Genomic DNA, 18,989 nt, shown 5'->3' with positions numbered 1-18,989 from the left:
TCCCCACCCCTACATCAAACTACCAAACAGTCAGTAGTGACTGGCACACAGTAGGAAAAAAACAATTTCCATGTCCTGAGCTTCTTCCTAGAGGGCTTCTTCTAGCAGCAATGCAGGACATGCCCACTTTAGCCAGGCCAAGGGGCTAACAGAATTTGGCAGTTGCTCTGTGTCAGCAGGCACCAGGGTGCTAATGCCCCGGGTCAGCTGGTGAAAGGGTAAGTGGGCAAGTGCCTGGCTTCTTCCCTATGTTTTCAGAACAGGAATCTGAGTCCCAGTAATCACCAGCCTGTGGGACCAGAGCTATTTTGGGCTTCCATTATCCAATGGAAAGTTAGGGGTGGTGTCATCTGAAACTGCCAAGAAGCATCTGGTTTCACCCTTATCCAGGACATGCCCCTAGAGGAAATGGAAGCAATGTCAAAGAGACCAAAGTGTGGTTGTCAGAACTTCTCTTTGTTTTTATTTCTGTGTAGTTCTTTTCATTTGTTCCTTCCATTTTCAGCTCCCATTTCCACTACTCTGGTTCACGTCCTAACTATGTCTTGCCCAGACTATCATAGCAGCCTTCTAGAGGTCTCTCTCCTTCCAATCCAGCATGAGGAAATAGACCAAGAAGAGACGTTTTAAAGCGACAGAGTTAAGAGTTGCACAGACTGTTGGAATGTTCAAACAAGCCCTCAAATAAAAGCATTCGAGGTGGCCTTACCTGTTAAGTAATTGTATGCCAGTGTGAGAATTAATCCTGATGAGAGGTGCAGGATACAAATTTAATAATGCCCATTTTTTCGGGGAACAGAGGCTGATAGAGGCTAAATGACTTGCCAAAAGATCACTCAGTGAGTGCACTGCAGAGCCAGATTGTAAATTCAGAGAACATATGCTTTCCACTCTGCTATGTTTATACAGATACATAGATACATTGATGTTAATGATGGATGGAGGGATGGAGGGATGGAGGGATGGATGGATGGATGGATGGATGGATGGATGGATGGATGGATGGATGGATGGATGGATGGATGGATGGATGGATGGATGGATGGATGGATGGATGGATGGATGGATGGGTGGATGGATGGGTGGGTGGGTGGGTGGGTGGGTGGGTGGGTGGGTGGATGGGTGGGTGGGTGGGTGGAGCATATGACTTCCCTCCGTTTACCATGTTAAAGGGCTCTCCATTACTGACAGAGCACAAACCAATCAGATTGGAATTCATGATCTCCTAGGATGTGGCTTTAGCTTATTTTCCTAATTAATGCCCAGACAATTCCCAACACACCCTACTCTGCACTTCCACTGTACTGCATCCTATTGCCTGAACACATCTGATGCCCCCACCCCCGCTTTTGTTCACCTTCTGTCTCCCTCTCTGATCATAAAAACTCTACTCAACTATAATCTACAGTACGATTGCCAGATAAAATCCAGGAGGCCCAGTTAAATATGAATTTCAGATAAATAACAAATTTTTAATATATGCATCTCCCAAATATTGCATGGAATATTCCCATTGCTGTCAAGTTGATTACAACTCATAGCAAACCTATAGGACAGAGTTGAACTGCTCCCTAGAGTTTCCAAATTTGTAAATATTTACAGAAGCAGACTGCCACATCTTTCTCCCATGAAGTAAATTGCGGGTTAGAACTGCTGACCTTTCGGTTAACCACAGTGCTTCGGTTAACCAAAGTGCTTAACCACTGTGCCACCAGGTATTGTACTAAAAAATTATTCATCATTTATCTACAATTCAAATTTAACTGAGTGTCTTGTAATTTTGTGTGCGAATCTGGCAACACTACCCATAAGATGATTGTCCCATGTACATCTTTGGGTTTTACTCTGCCAGTCTCAAAACAGGACTGAGCACTTTTCCATACAGAATTCACTTCCACTAAACCATTAGTGAGCAATGTGTATTTTACAGACGATATGGAGGATGGGGTTTGTATTACATAATATCCAACATTTTATTCAAAATAATTCTTATTATAATATCCTCTCAAGCCTCTGTTCTTGGTCAAGAAGCCACCAAGTGTTCTTTTGATCATTTCCTCACATAGCATTCAGCCCTGATCACCTGCCCCAACTCTATATGCAGAGTAGCTTACATCTCCCAGAATCCAGGCACTAGTCCAAGGCTCACTTATACCCCATGGGAGACTTATTAAAGCAACTTTTCAATTAAGCAAGCCTCTCCTAACAAAGAAATCTCGTACTAAGAAGATAAAAAAAATTTCCTGCATGTTACAGAGTCTGCGAGGCCCAAGATAAAATTCTTCCTTTTCCATGAGGCCCTCTCCCAGGATAAAGTAATTGCTCTCTTCCCAGGCAGTAGTTATTTGTATAGGAGACTGAAAAATCCCTTATTTTACTCTGTGATCTAAGGCAGTGGACATTTTTACTCACCTATACACCCATAAGGATCTTTGGTGGTGCAGTGGTTAGAGCACTTGGCTGCTAACTGAAAGGTCAGCAGTTTGAGCCCATGAGCCACTCTTCAGGAGAAAGATGTGGCAGTCTGCTTTCACAAAGATTACAGCCTTGGAAACCCTATGGGATGGTTCTGAGTTGGAATTTAACCGACAACAATGGAATGCACCCATTGCAATCCATCTATCCTAGTTCCAGGCCCTTAGAAAGCACTCAAGTGTCTGTTACATTGGATAGGTCTCTTTTCTGCAGCATAAGACCACATTTAAGGGTATTTAGCAGCAGCTTTTTTAGAAGGGTACATGGAAACCCTGGTGGCATCCTGGTTAAGTGTTATGGCTGCTAACCAAAGGGTCAGCAGTTCGAATCCACCAGGTGCTCCTTGGAAACTCTATGGGGCAGTTCTACTCTGTCCTATAGGGTCGCTATGAGTCGGAATCGACGTGACAGTGCTGGGTTTGGGTTTTTTTTTTTTTGAGAAGTGTGCACAGGGACTGGATCCCATCAGTCAGGGAAAGCTACTTGATAGTCTAATTCAGTGACCCTTCACCCTGGCTGCACATTGGATGTGTGCAGAGTTTTTTAAAAGTCACGAGGTCCTTACCCCATCCCAGATCAAGTGAATCATAATCTCTTGGGGTGAGGCTAAAGGCCCAGTATTGTTTTCATAGATCCACAGGTGATTTTATTGGGCAGCCAAGGATGAGATCTATGGGTGGTCACTAGAGATTTGGAAGAGCGTTCTCTGAGTCTAATCCATGAAAGAAGGTGCGAGAAGGGGATAATGTGAGGAAGAGCTATGAGTTTCTTTTCATTTTTTTCTTCCTACGCATTTTATACTTTACACAGTGCTTTCATATATGATGCACACCTATGCTCAATGGCACACCTGCTAAACAGTCTGGGCATGGCTTCACTTTGTGAGCCTGACAGCAAGGTGATTACACAAGTGCTACCCAAATATAAGGTCTCGGTTTTGGCTAGGTCAGGTAATCCTCCACCAAAAAAAAAACCCAGCGCTGTGGAGTCAATTCTGACTCAGAATGATCCTGTAAAACAGAGTACAACTGTGTCTAAGGGTTTCCAAGGCTGATGGTGCAGCCAGTGGTTAAGCATTTGACTGCTAACCAAAAGTTCAGGGGTTCGAATCCTTGTAAACCCTATGCGCAGGTCTACTCTGGTTTACTCTGTCCTATAGGGTCATTATGAGTCGAAATTGACTCCACGGCAATGGTTTTTTTTTTTTTTTTTTTTTGGTGTTTAATCTTTACGGAAGCAGATTGCCATATCTTTCTCTTTCGGAGCGGCTGGTGGGTTTGAACCTCTGACTTTTCAGTGAACAGCCAAATGCTTAGCCACTGTGCCACTAGAGCTCCTTAATGTTCCACCAGGTGCCCAGTTCCACTTTCACTGTTTTGGATTCTGTTTTCATCAAGAAGTCAATGATTATGGTATATTCTGAGTAAGAAAGGATAAGGAACCTACTGACCCAGAATTGACCAACTTTCCACATCCTCCGCCCCATTATGCACCAGCCTGAGTGAACTGTCCAGAGGAAAACTGGGGGGATGGTTTCTTCCTGGTTTGGATAAATTCCATCCGAAGCTCTTCCAGGAATTATGAAGCAGAATTCCTTTCAGTGTATGTGACTGTAAAGAGATGCGTTCTTGAAACGGAGACTGAAAAATATGGGTGAGTGTGCACAAGTAGAAAATGTGGGCCAGCAAGTCAGCAGGTCAAAATCCAGGACCTGGCTCTGCCCCTCTCCAGCTATGTGATCTGGGCAAGTCCTCCTCACTTGTTCCAGCCTTGGTTTCCTCCTCTGCAAAAATGAGGGTGCTGGATTCAACAGTCTTAAAGCTCCCTCCAGTTTTGAATTCTCTGTGGATTCTAAGTCTTGAAGCAGTACATGAGAAATCTGCTGGGACTCTGTGACCCATTCCCAGGAAGTTAAACTCTTCTCCAGAGCCCTGTTTACACAGGTTTTCAGATGATGCATTGAAATGACCACTGGAAAGGAGACAGAGAAGGAATTCAGATCTTTGTTCTGCCTTGCACTGGCTGAAAAAGTCACTTTCCCTCTCTGGGCCTTAATCTCTTCAGCTGTAATATGACTGTTAGACTAGATCATCTCTGTGTCCTTTCCAGCTATGTCATTCTAGGGGTGTCAGGTGATCTGGTGGCCAAAAGGTCATGTCACAATGAATGTGAAATTTGAACATAAGACAACATTTCAAAACATGAAGGAAACATGAGCATTAAAGAATAAGAAGACATAAGTCGTCCAGGAAAGAGGAGTGAAACAAAATGAAATGCAAGTGAAAGGAAGGGAGAAAGGGAAGGAAGGGGGGGGGGGCGTGGAGAGAAACAGTTCACAAATAAAATTTAAATTCTAGATACATTTTATCCAGTCAAGGAAAAATACCTATGATTATATTTTAATTTGAATATGGGAATTATATCATATTTCAAAAAGAACTCTTGAACTTTTCAAATGAACAAGTATGTTGTGTGCAAAATCAGTTTCCTTTGTGGTTAAAAAAATAAAAGGGGTCTTTTAAAAATATAAATTGTGGTGACATTTTGAGAAGAGAATCCAGTTCTTAGTGATGAATAATAACCATGTCTTATTTTTTTATTCTCTTCTTTTTCATTTGATCTTTTTAGGGGCCATTTTAAGGATCTTCAATTTTAATATGATTATATCCTCCTGGTATATTTTCCCTTTAATCATTATATAGTGTCCTTCCTTATCCTTTGTGGTAGATTTAACTTTAACGTCTATTTTGTCAGAAATTAATATTGCCACTCCTGCTCTTTTTTGATTGTTGTTTGCTTGATATATTTTTTTTTCCATCCTTTGAGTTTTAGTTTGTTCGTGTCTTTAAGTCTAAGGTGTGTCTCTTGTAGGGGGGCATATAGACAGATGTGTTTTTTATCCATTCTGCCACTCTCTGTCTCTTTATTGGTGCATTTAGTCCATTTACATTCAGCATACTTATCGATAGATATGAATTTAGTGCTGTCATTTTGATGTCTTGTTTTGTGTGTTGACGGTTTCTTTTTCCCACTTAATTTTTTGTGCTGAGTAGTTTATATAATGTCTTTTCCTCTTATTTTTTGTTATTGATTTTGTTTTTGCTGAGCCTTTATTTTTTTCTTGTATTTTATTTTGATTAGTAGAATTGTTAGTCTCCTTTGTGGTTACTTTAATATTTACCCCTATTTTTCTAAGTTTAAACCTAACTTTTATTTCTTTATATCGCCTTGACTTCCTCTCCATATGAAAGATCTATTACTACATTTTTTAGTCCCTTTTTATTGTTTTTATGCTGTCATCTTTTACATAATGACATTGCTATTTCCCTGTTTTGAGTGTTTTTTTAATCTTGATTTATTTTTGTGATTTCCCTATCTGGGCTGACATCTGGTGGCTCTGTCCTGTGTTAGAGTCTTGGGTTGATATCTGATATTATTGATTTTCTAACCAGAGAACTCCCTTTAGTATTTCTTGTAGTTTTGGCTTGGTTTTTATAAATGTTTATCTGTTTATCTGGAAATGTCCTAATTTCAACTTTATATTTGAGAGACAGTTTTGCTGGATATATGATTTTTGGCTGGCTATTTTTTTTCCTTTGTTGCTTTATATAAGTCATCCCATTGCCTTCTTGCCTGCATGGTTTCTGCTGAGTAGTCCGAACTTACTCTTATTGACTGCCCTTTGTAGGTGACTTTTCGTTTATCCCTAGCCGCTCTTAAAATTTTCTCTTTATCTTTGGTTTTGGCAAGTTTGATTATAATATGTCTTGGTGACTTTCTTTTGAGATCTACCTTATGTGGAGTTCACTGAGCATCTTGGATAGATATCTTCTCATTTTTCACGATATCAGGGAAGTTTTCTGCCAACCTATCTTCAACAATTCTCTCTGTATTTTCTGTTATCCCTCCCTATTCTGGTACTCCAACCACTCGTAGGTTATTTCTCTTGATAGAATCCCACACATTTCTTGGGTTTCTTAGGTTTTTTTTTTTTTTAATTCTTTTATCTGATTTTTCTTCGAATATATTGCTGCCAAGCGTTTTATCTTCAGTCTCACTATTTCTGCCTTCTATTTCCTCAATTCTGCTCCTCTGACTTTCTATTGCATTGTCCAATTCTGTAATTTTGTTGTTAATCTTCTGAATTTATGATTGCTGTCTCTGTAGACTCTTGGAGCCCATTAAATTTTTCATTATGTTCTTGAATAACCTTTTTAATTTCTTTAGCTGATTTATCTGTGTGTTCTTTGGCTTGTTCTGCATTTTGCCTGATCTCATTCCTGATGTCTTGAAGGGTTCTGTATATTAATCTTTTGTATTCTACACCCGGTAATTCCAGGAAAATACCTTCATCTGGAAGATTCCTTGACTCTTTGTTTTGAGAGCTTGTTGAAGTAATTGTAGTCTGCTTCTTTATGTGATTTGATATTGACTGCTCTCTCTGAGCCATATATAAGTTATTGTATCAGTTTATTTTACGTTTGCTTACGTATCCTAGCTTCTCTCTTTGTTTTGTTTTGATATGCCCAAATACGCTGCTTGAGTGAGCTAACCTGATTTTCACCTTTGAAGCTCTAATGTCCTGTCACCAGATGGCTAGAGCTGTTATCAGGTATAGGAGTCCATTCACTTTTCTTGTATGGATTCATCTAGGGTGTCCAGGTAGTTGGTCATGAAGTGTGTGGTACAGGCCCTGTCCTACAGTCTTAGAGGGTAGGGGTGTTTGGTGTAGGCACAGGTATCTGGTTGCAGCAGGGGGTCACACTCTGAACAAGGCAGGGGGCTGACAACCATCCCCTGAGTGTCTGTGAGGAAAGTGCATTCCTGTTCCCTGAGTGCACAGGTGGGTGCGTTCAGCAGCCAGACCATGGGCACCCACTGCTTTTGGTTGTAAGGACTGGGAGACACCACTTATCTTTGGACTCCTGTCACAGGTTTCTAGGAGATGTGGGTGGAGCCACCAGTCCTCAGGCCTCTGATGTGGGTAGGTGAGGACCTTGTTTAATAAGCAAAGCAGTATCAGATATCAAAAACCCACCTCTCCACCATATAGGTGAAACAGTTGCGGTCTGCCAACAAGGGCCTATTCTCCTGAAATGGGCCCACACCGGTCCATGCAGGGGTCAAAACTATTTAAAGTCCACAGACTATTTGTGCCTGGAAGGAGCCACTTCTGTCCTGAGCTCCCCAGCTTAGTGGCGCTGGCAGATTATCTTTCCCCTCAAGTATTAATTTATTCCTTCTCCAAGGCCTGGAGAATGGCTCAGGACATGCAGTGGAACCTATCTCAGGCCCAGGGGAGCTGACAGCCACTAAAGCTGGCTTAAGGGCTGGAGGCATCGTAAAATAAATGCAAGTACTTAGCTTTTGCTGAGAGCACCATTCTTCTCTGGTTCCAGAGGTATGAGTAGGCTGTGTGGCTTGCTGTCTCTCCCTGAGGAAACCACATCCAGAATGCTACCACCAGTCCCGCTGAGGTCACTCCAGGGGATCATGCCTGAGGGTTCCTGCCAAGTCAGGTCCAGCAACTCCTTGCCACTTCTGAACCATCGCTCCCTCACCCTGGCACTCAGTCCATTTTCTAACCTTGCCTTTGATGTTCAGGGCTCCTAGCTTGTCATATATATAATCAGCTCGCTTGTTTTTTTTGAGTCTGTGTTGTAAGAAGGATCACCAGAAGTGTCTGACTACTCTGCCTTTTTGGCCCCACCGAATCTTCAGTTTTAGATGAAAACTCTTTAATTTGGTACTTGAGGCCCTAAGAGATCTGGCCTAACCTATAGTTTCAGACCTCACCCCTCCCTTCTCTCCTGCACACACTCCAGGATCCACTTTTATTGAACCAGCCATTGCCTGTTTCCCATCTGTACCTTACACCTCTTACCCCTGGCCATTTGCTTGTCCTTTCTCACTCCTGCTTCTGCATAAATAAATCCTTCAAGACTCAACTCAAATGACACTTCCTCCTTGAAGCTTCCCTGATTTCCCAAACTAGAAAGTATCTCCCACAAGGTCTTCCCTGAAATCCTTATCTCACTTTATTTCTACCTTTCTAGTGGCACTTAGTGTTCTCTGCCTTGCAATAGCACTTCCAGAACATAACCTTCTTGAAAGCAAGGTTTGTTTCTGGAGTACCACACAGCACAGTGGTTACTAGGCCAGGCCAAGCCGTCATGCAGGCCTGGGTTTGAATCCTGGCTCTGCCATTTGGTTTCTGGGTGACCTTAGGTAGGTTCCTTGACCTCTCTGGGCTTCAGTTTACTTATCTACAAAAGGTTGGTGGTACTGACTTCATGGGGTTGCTGTAAAGACTAAATAAGCTAATACATATGAAAATAACACTTATAAACTAGCACTTACTATGTATGTCAGGAACATGTTTTAAGCCCCTGATATTAAACTCATAAACCTCACAGAACCTATTGTTAAACCCTACTTTATGTATGAAGAACTTGAGGCACAAACAGTTCAAGTATCTTGCTCAAAGTCAGGCATCTAATAAGTAGACAGTCTGGCTCCAGGGTCCATGCTCTTGGCCAGTGTGCTATATTGCTTCTGTTCTATTAATGTTACTTATTAATATCTGTAATTAAAATCTGTTTCCTCATACAGTCTAGCACACCATTGGTATGAAATAAATGTTCAAGAAATAATTATTTGCATTAAGTGACTCAATTATTTGATTTAAAGGAATTCACCTAGTTAGAGGCATTTCTGCTTGTTCTAGGAATAGCCACTTGAATGATGCATTTTTACTGAGCCAGCATACAACTGGTGGACCTGGAGGACTTTTCTGGCTTCTCTCCATGGGTTCGTTTCTATCGTCTTCATCTTTACAATGAGCCTAAAATGTACTAACTACGTTGGCTTTTGGAAGAAACTATTTCATCTTACAAATTATTCTCTTTCCAAGGAAACGTCAACAATAACAAAGACATAAAAACGTTTCAGAAGGAGAATAATAACAAGACAAATGATTACTATTTTGCTTTGTGACCTTAGGCAAGATATATCACATCTCTTAGACTTAATTTCCTCATTTGTAAATTGAGGGGGCTGTAAACAGAATGATACTTACACTCTAACATTTCATGATTCAATGTTACTATATGTTTCTTCTTTGAAAGGATGTAGAAATATAGAAATTCAAACTATATAGAATGTATTTGCCAGATCCAAAGAACAAAATAGGAATAAAAGCATTTTTGCTCATAGAATTATTACCATCTTTAATCAAAAAAAACCAGTTACCATCAAGTTGATTCCAACTCATGGTGATCCTATGTGGGTAGGAGTAGAACTGTGCTCCATAGGGTTTTTCAGTGTCTGATTTTTGGAATAGATCACCAGGCCTTTCTTCCAAAGTGCCTCTGGGTGGACTTAAACTGCCAACCTTTTGGTTAGCAGCTGAACACATAACCATTTGCACCACCCAGAGACTCCTATTATCATTTTTTTCATCATTACCAGTCATAAATTTGCACAGCATTAGTAGTAATAACACCACCTGTAAATTGAATAATACCTTTGCATTTACACAAAGCTTTTCAAGATTTTCAAAGGCTTTCACCCTCTTGTTAAGAGGTCTCCAGACTATAGAAAAACATTGAAATAAAAACATGAAAGATGATGCATAGAAAGCCTATAACCTGTATGTATATTTAGCATTTATTAGGCACCCATCATTTCTAAGTCTTGTAAAGAAACCTTAAAGACACACCTAGACTCAAGAGTCCTGCCACCTAAAAGGTAAGATAAGCAAACATATGCTGCTACAAATGATGAGTATGAAAGTCGAGTGCAAACAATGGCCTGTCTAAAACATCCTGGAAACCAGGCAAAAGGCCAAAAGGTCATTCCAGTGTTCCTCTACCTTAATAATAAATAACCCCTTCCAAGCGTGTGGTGCCTTGGAGTTTCCAGAACATTTCACATGCATGTCTTAATTTAATCCTTACAATAGACATACATGCCTCACCTCTACCACCACTTTTCCACATTTTTGCTGTTCTCTGTTATCCTTATAATAGTGCAAAAGACTTACCTTAGGTCAAGTAATTAGTATAATGATGATGCAAGATTCAATTCCAGGCCTTCTGACTTCAAACCCTGCATTCTTACCACTTTATCCGAGGTCAGAAAAAAAAAAAAAAAAGAGGTCAGGGGTTCATGGAAATCTTCAGCCTGGCTGGAAGGCTCTGGAGGTTTTGGATACAACCTGAGAGAGTAAGAGAGAACAGGTGTGCTGGGATAAGGCCGGTGAAACCAGGTACAGAGAGGGAAAGATCGATGATCTTTACTTATCTTAAATATTTTGAATAGGAAAGGTATGTTTATCTCCATTTACAAATGAGAAAACTAGAGGTCAGAGAGACTAGTCCAACTCTAGCAATTAAAAGCATGAGTTTGGGTTTGACCTTTGCTCTCCACATAGATCTTGGTCCACCCAGCTGCCTAAGCTTGGGTGTCCCCCTGTGAAATGAGGCTAATCATAATTACCACTGGTAAAAAATTTTTTTTTCTTTAATTGTATTTTTGGTGAAAGTTTACACTGCAAGTTAGGTTCCCATTTAACAATTTCTATACATATTGTAGAAGATCAGCAAAATAGAGGAAGAACCTCAAAGAGATGGATTGACACAGTGGCTGCAACAATGGGCTCAAGTACAGTAACAATCGTGAGGAAGGTGCAGGACCGGGCAGTGTTTCTGTTGTGCATAGGGTCACTGTGAATCGGAACCAACTCGACGGCACCTAACAACAACAACATACATATCGTCCAGTGACATTGGTTACATTTTTCACAATGTGTCAGCATTCTCGTTATTTCTATTCTGGTTATTCTGTTTCCTGCTCACCACTGCCCCGCCACCCCTTATCGTCTCATCTTTACTTTAGGTAAATAATGACTATTTGGTCTCATATAGGTGATTATTTAAAGAAGCACAGTACTCACAGGTGATAATATTTATTTCATGTGCCAATCTATTATTTGGTTGAAAGGTGAACTCTGGCAGTGGCTTCAGCTACAAGTTCAAAGGGTATCTCAGGATGACAGTCTTGAGAGACCCTCTAGTCTCTACTGGTCCAGTAAGTCTGGCCTTTTTTTTTTTTTTTTAGGAATTTGAGGTTTGTTCTATGTTTTTCTCCCATTCTATCTGGGACCATTTGTTGTGTGCCTAGTCAGAATAGTAGTGGTATCTGGGCACCATCTAGTTCTTCTGGCCTCAGGATAGATGAGACAGTGGTTTGAGAGGGCTATTAGCCCTGTAGACTAGTGTCTTCTTTGAGTCTTTGGTGTCATTCTTTGTTTTTTGCTCCAGATGAGCACAGACCAATAGTTTTATCTTCCAGTAGTAAAGTCCTGTTGTATACATTATGTGAGATAATTCCTGGGAAGCACTCATTACAGTACCTGGCACATAAGAAGTGTTCAATAAATATTAGCTACCAAGATTATTTTCTAGACGTCAGTCCTTTTCTTGAGCACCACCTCCTCATCACCCAATGCCTTTTTGGAAAGGTACAAGTTGTGACAGAAGTTGGCAGGAAAATATGATGCAGCAGAATGGATACCTTTAAGGCTGTCCAGCTCACATTGCCCTTCTCTGGGGATTGCCTTTGATGTTCAGAGGCAGATGTGGTGAGGTGAGTTGACTGGGTGTAATGATCCAAGTGGAAACAATCAGGTTCTCCCCTCTGAGAATTTCAAGTTGGGAATGGAAAAGTCATGACAAATTTTTCGTATTTCTGAAACTACTCCATGTAAACTTGAGACCTATGGAAGAGTTACAACCATGGACTGAAACGTACCAACAATCATGAAGATGGCCCAGGACTGGGCGATGTTTCCAATATATTTTATATGAGGTTGCCATGGATCAGAGTCAACTCGACAGCATCTAACAACAACAACATGGGATGACCATATTCTGTGAACTGGAGAGGAAGAGATAGACAGTCTGGAGAGAGAGACTGAAACCAGTTCATAGAGGAAGGGAGAAGCAAGAGGTATTTTACTGCCTCAGGCCCATTATAAGACCCAGCTATAATCCTGTCCTTGGTTTTCCTCTTCCATACATACATTCGTCTTGTTGCTTAAGCTGCCTCAAAGAGTCTCACCTATTGCAGCAGCAATGTGGCCTCATAGCCCAGTTACTCAGCCCATATCATGTGAGAGTCCAACCCTGAAATTTTCTCTGATTCATAAGGCTTTTTGCTTTGGGAAAGAGGACATTGAAGCTGCATACCCAAGCACCCAGAAGAACTCTGTGTCTGGATTGAGGCTGTGTGATAAGCCTATTTCAGATGATTTTGGCTTGACCATATAAAATACTGTCAGTTAAAATTTGAGGGGTGCCAACTTGACTCTAAGGAGCCCTGGGGGTGCAACATTTAAGTGCTCAGTTGATAACTGAAAGGTGGTAGTTCAAACCCACCAGTCACTCCTTGGAAGAATGATGTGGCAGTTTGCTTCTGTAAAGATTTACAGCCTCGGAAACCCTACAGGGGCAGTTCTACCCTGTTCTATATGGTCACTATAAATTGAAATCGACTCCATGTCAATGGGTTTTGTTTTTTTGGTTTTGTTTTGTTGACTGTGCGCCAAGCCCACCACTTATAACCAGTCATGCCAAGTATGGGTAAGATAGCAAGGGCTTGCACAAGGGAGTGAGGAGCATCTTGGGAGAGAACCCAGTCAAATGGTAAAAAAAAAAAAAACTATTGCTCCATAGGAGCCATAAAAAAAAAAAAACAAAAAAAAAACCCTTTGCCTTCAAGTCAATTCCAACTCGTAGTGACAGTAAAGGACAGAGTAGAACTGCCCCATAGAGTAGTCAAATGGTAAAGTGTATCAAGAAGGTGGTCTTAGCACAGTGACAAAGTCATAGTCATAAAGGGGAGAAGCAAGCCCTAGCTCAATATTGTTTCTGCCACTCATTTCTCCCAGCCCAGCTACTCATGGTATCTCCTCTGAATCCTACGGAGCAATAGTTGTATGAGGACAGGTATACACGGGGCAGAGAGGCACTGAAATAAAAACCAACCAAGCTAAGACTTTCTAAGACATGGAGGCTACCAGCAGAGTTTGGTAACCATGCTGAATCATGAGACATAATTGAGAAGCATTCTTCCTGGAACCCAATATGACCTTGACACCTCTTGGCAATGGTGCCAGGTGGGAGACTGTAGTGCCGAGCAAAAGTGGCTCACCAGGGATCTTTGACAGAACAAAGCAGATGTCATGTAGAAAATTACAGTAAAAAGTGTCTGATACACATGCAGCCGCCCCTGGGCTCTTGGAAATAATTGGGGGAGGGAGGACTTTTAAAATAATACCAGAAATGCTGCAAGAACAATTAAGGATGGTGGGGTGGTGGGAGCAGTAAAGCACAGGTTAGAAATGCAAATAAATCCTGGGACATAAATATGTACTCAGGCACCTAGAAAGATTGGGACCAGATGACCTGAAAGAATTTAATGAGGCTGAAAATTCAGGCCAGTGATGTGAAGTGCAGATGGCCTCTGGGTTGCTGAACTATCATTCAATCTCTTTTCCTTTTATAATACGAATGGTAACCGCAGTGATATACAAAGAAATTTCCCCTCTCCTGTTTGACTATCACTGCACACATTCTCATTAGGGGCTCAGAGAGCAGAAAGAATGTCAGCCACAGTTGGAGAAAAGAGAGGCCCTACTTGGATTTTCTTGGTATTGAGTATGATGATTGGCATTGTATTAACTCTGAAGGACCCAACAGGGCATCAGGTGCCCTGGGAGTTCAGGAACATGTGGAAATCCTATTCATAAGAGGGAAGTAGATTCAAGTGAGGTCACTGTGGCAGAAAGGCAGAGTAGGGTTTTGTGGTCACATAACTTGGAGCCAGAGAGACCCAACCTCAAATTATGGTCCTAGCACTTAACAATCATGTGACTTTGAGCATGCTAATTAACTTCTCTGCTCTTATCAGTTTTTCTTTCTGCAAAATTGTGATAATAATATGTAAACACAATAGTTACATAAAGTGCCTTTTACTTGTCCTATTATAAGGTAGGACTCTTGATTAACCCCATTGTTACTTTCCTTCTCATTCCCTCTTTCAATGCTCAAATGCCCATGAAAGCCAGATAGGTAACTAAAGTGCATGTAGGGCCAGGTGCTGACTGGGGCATACAGGAGAGTGCCTCACCCCACCTAAGGAAGGCTTCCTTAGATTCAGCCTGCTCTTCCCTTTGGGAATGCCAGACCAGGATTTTCAGATGTGATTTTTAAGGGGGAGCTGGAAATCTGCAATTCCATGTAAAATCTCCCATTTCGAATGTTCAACTAATTCAAATTTTTTTTTTTTTTTTTTTTACAAACACTTTATAAGGCAAATCTACAACAGGCTATAATCAGCCCTTGGCTGCTAGTCTGCATCTTCTCCTCTGGCCTTGTTTTGAGGAAAGCGGTAACCATGGAATCCCAGCCTTAACCTTTCCTCAGAAACCAGTTCGAACCTCTCAAGGCACCCTTGAGGCCAGCTGAAGAGAAGGCTATGCTGAGGAAGAAGGGAAGCTAAGACTCAGGGATTGTTTCTGCAGCTCTCTAAAAAGGTTCTTGGTTATCCATGTTGAATCAAGATTTCCCATGTCCCACCTGCAGCTCCCAGAAGTCCTAGGGAATAACACCTCTTCAGCCCCCATCTTCCCACATAGGGGCCCAGGTGCTTTGAGACTGAAGTCTCCCCATGATTGAGATTCCATATTCTAGGAAACATTCTAAATTCCTGGTTCTTTTCTGGGCCGCCCCCACTGCCCCAGCAAGAGTCGGGTAGTAGAGATTATCCTTTACGCAAAACTAAAGGATTGTATTTACAAAGCTTGTTGGGGGATTGATTGATTTTGATGTTATCTCTCAGGCTATTTAAGTTCAAAGGAGAAACAAATCATCTTAGGAATCAGGTAGAGGAGGAAATGTCACTGAGAGAGACAGCCAAAAACAAATGCAGCTGGAGGTCTCTCTGGAGAGGCTGGCAGCAGAGGAAGTCAACACATTACAGTAAGGTCATGACCTCAGTGGATTAGGAGGCTATCAAATTCACAAAGAACATGATGACAGTTAAACAAATCCTAGCCTAGCAGAGAGGGAACACTCTCCCAAGGATTTTAGCTACGATAATCAGACTATTTAAAAATGGTCTGTGGCTAACATTGCAGGCAGAGTGAAAGGAGAGAACTCGCATTTATTAAACACTTACCGTATTCCATGTGTAATGGTTTATATATGTTATCTAGCTAGAGGACATGACATAAGTTACTTAACTGGGCTGAGGTTCAATTTGCCTCAAAATTGGAATGATAGCACCTCCTCATAGGATTCTTATAGGAAATAAGGCAAAGTATGTGAAAGCCCCTGGTACTGTACCTGGTGGAGTCCCTGGGTGGTATAAACAGTTAATGTGCTCAGCTGCTAACCAGAAGGGTGGAGGTTTGCTTCCACTCAGAGGCCTCCTGGAAGAAAGGTCTGGTGATCTATTTCCAAAAAATTAGGGTCCACAGTGAAGGGAAATGGAGAACTATCCTGCAATTTTCAAATAATCCTCAGTGTTTAAGATTCAAAAACCCCTTGATCAACCCAGTAAGCTTACTTCATTGAAGACAATGATAGAAAAAGACATGCGTGTATGTGTACAATGCAGCATTGTTTGTAAGAGCAAGCCAAGGGAAACAACTTGATTATCCATCAATACAGCAATACCCAAGGGCATTGAACGGAATAAGGTTGACCTAGAAAGACATCCATGCTATCCTAAGTGAATAAAGTAAGTTGCAGACTCGTGTAAAGTATGGACACCCATTTTGTTTTAAAAAATGAAAGCTTATGTATAGATACATATTTTGCTTTGTAAACATAAGAAAATTCTGAAAAGACACTCACAAAATTTATTAAGAGTGTGTGGCTTGATAATTTTTGGAATATTAAGTTACATTTATCCTCCCTGTGTTTCTTCCCTTCCTCTATTGTGAGCAGATGGTGGAGACTTTTTTGGTCTCTTGCCATAAGGAAGGTTTTTGTCACAGGGCCAGAAGCCAAAGTTGTCTCCAAGACACTTCCAACCCTGATCATGAATTTCATAAAACATAAACTCAAGGAGCCCTGGCTGCACAATAGTTAAGCACTTGGCTGCTAACCCAAAAGGTTGGAGGTTGGAACCCCCCAGCAGCTCCTCGGAGAAAGGACCTGGTGATCTGCTCCCTTAAAGATTATACCTGTTGCAATCAACTCATAGCAACACTGTGTGATGGACTAGAACTGCCTCATAGGGTTTCCTAGGCTGTAATCTCTATGGGAAGCTTTGGTGGTACAGTGTTTGAGACCTTGGCCGCTAACCAAGAGATTGGTAGTTCAAATCCACCAGCCACTCCTTGGAAACCCTGTGGGGCAGTTCTCCTCTGTCTTATAGGGTCACTATGAGTGGGAATCGACTTGATAGCAAAGGGTTTGGGTTTTTTTTTTTCCAATCCTTATGGACTCCATTGAGTCCGTAAAGATTACACCCTGGGAAACCCTATGAGGCAGCTCTATTCTGTCATATAGGATGACTATGAGTTGGAATCAGTTCAAGGGAACACAACAACAACGAACTCTTTAAGCAGATTACATTTGGCATTCTGGAGGAGTTGGAGAGGGAAGGGAGGGCCTTTGAAATAAAAATGTGATAGAAGTTCGGAGTCCTGGACAGAGAGAGCCTCTTATGCTTACCCTGTATTCATTTCTACACAGAAGCACTCCCAGGAGGAGAAAGATCTCAGATGGGCTGGCCTAGGAAACCATTCCAAAGCCTCACCAAAGATATTCCTGACTTCAAGAAAGGTAGCTGAAGAACCAGCACAGGAAAAGACCAGATGCTATGAGATCATGGACGCCTCAAGAGTAGACATCATAGACTGAGTCCAGTCTGAATGCCGAGAGCTTGTGCTGCCTAAGACTCTGGGACCCTTGCCCAACCCTTAGGGGTTGGGGTGACAATAATGCTGAGATTGAATTCCTAATCATCTGATGGGTTGGGAGAGGGTGTAGGCTCAGAATTGAATATAATTTCATGTTTTTAAAAAAAAAAAAAACCTGCTATTTCTTGCACATTTGAGTTTGTGGAATAAGATTCATGTTTACTACAAGTAACGGAATTCAAGATTCAGAGGTAAGAATTTCACATCTCACACCATTTAATTTCATTTTTTATTGTTTGTATTTTAGTAGACTTTTTTTTTTTTTACAGGAAGTTTAGGTTTATAGAAATGTTGTGCAGAAAGTATAGAGTTCCCATTTTCTGCCCCTCCCCCCTGCACATTGTTTCTCCTATTAACATCTTGCAGTGCTGCAGTGGTACATTTGTTACAATTGATGAACCAATATTGGTACATTATTATTAACTATGTCATGTAATTTTCAGGTGATAAGAATATGGATAGTTTTGATTTTTCTTTTTCTGCTTTCTGTCTCTCCCCCTTGGACTTTTCTAATAAAATTCTGTTTAATGTTTATCCCACCCCTTCAGCCTGGTGACAGCCTCTCTACAGGGACAGGGTCAACAGCAAAAGCACGATTTCTGACCCAGAGACATGGGCTGTATTTATCCATTTAAACATCACTTGAAAGATCCACATGCTTGGGCACAGAGGTATGCTCACCCTCTGGTGTCCTGAAGTTTGGGTTCTCCTGCATACTGAAATTCCCTACTCTCAGAAAGGAGCCCTCTTTCTGCCACTTCTTCATCTGTCCCTCAACTCAAGTCATATCATCAGTGTTTCCAAATTATGAATTTATCTTCACTTGCAGCCATTTTCCAGTTTTCTTTGATGTGATCCTTTAAAAATTTCTTTGGAGGGCACCCCTCTTATGAAGAGGAAATGCCTCTAGGGGTGGGTAGGAAGGACAGTAGTTATGGTGATGGCTGGGGACAGCTGCAGACAGTCTGAAGTGGACTGCTGTCAGTGCTACAGAAAAGATGACTCACTTTTGAAAAATGCAATAATTTTATCTAAGCCCCTTTGCATGGGAGAAAAAGAAAGAAGTTTTTTCTGCACATCAGTCCTAGGGTTCCACCAGTCCATCTAGTCTTAGTAACCACTGCTCTCCAGCACACAACCTCCTAATTATCAGACTAGGACTTTCCATTGATTACCCTAAGGGCACAGGTCCAATCTCTTGGTCATTGTATAAACTGTTTCCCCTTGGTGATGAACCATCTCCATTACTCTTCCACTAGCCTAACCCTATCCATCTCTCCATGAAGTTTTATCTACCTCCTCCTACCTTCTCTGAAACCACATATCACATATACATACTTATATTGTTCTTATATTATTTTATGTGTTTGAATCTTATCTTCTCAATAGGATTTTAAGCCATTGGAGGGCAGAGAACAAAATGAGCTGAAGTATTGATGTGCTTATGAAAACCTTCATGTAGTAACTAGAATCTCAATCTTGTTACAGTTTCTGTTAATATGAACTCAACCATTCAGAA

The 18,989-nt window shown here is 41.3% G+C and overlaps 1 protein-coding gene across 3 annotated transcripts in view; it reads left to right on the top strand.

Moving 5' to 3' along the window:
- The window catches only part of BDNF (brain derived neurotrophic factor), a 68,703-nt gene extending 51,112 nt beyond the window's left edge, over positions 1-17,591 (top strand). The window contains exon 3 of one of the 3 annotated variants that reach the window (XM_049890763.1): positions 17,244-17,591. In XM_049890763.1, coding sequence (XP_049746720.1) covers positions 17,244-17,411 — 168 coding nt within the window. In that variant the 3' untranslated portion in view covers positions 17,412-17,591. The remainder of the gene's footprint in view (positions 1-17,243) is intronic. The other 2 variants (XM_049890765.1, XM_049890764.1) reach the window with 2 other exon arrangements.
- Positions 17,592-18,989: the final 1,398 nt, after the last annotated feature.

The sequence above is a fragment of the Elephas maximus genome, chromosome 7, assembly GCF_024166365.1.
Source record: "Elephas maximus indicus isolate mEleMax1 chromosome 7, mEleMax1 primary haplotype, whole genome shotgun sequence".
NCBI lineage: Eukaryota > Metazoa > Chordata > Mammalia > Proboscidea > Elephantidae > Elephas > Elephas maximus.
Note: the sequence above shows the minus strand (reverse complement) of the source record. Positions and strands in the feature narration are given on the sequence as shown.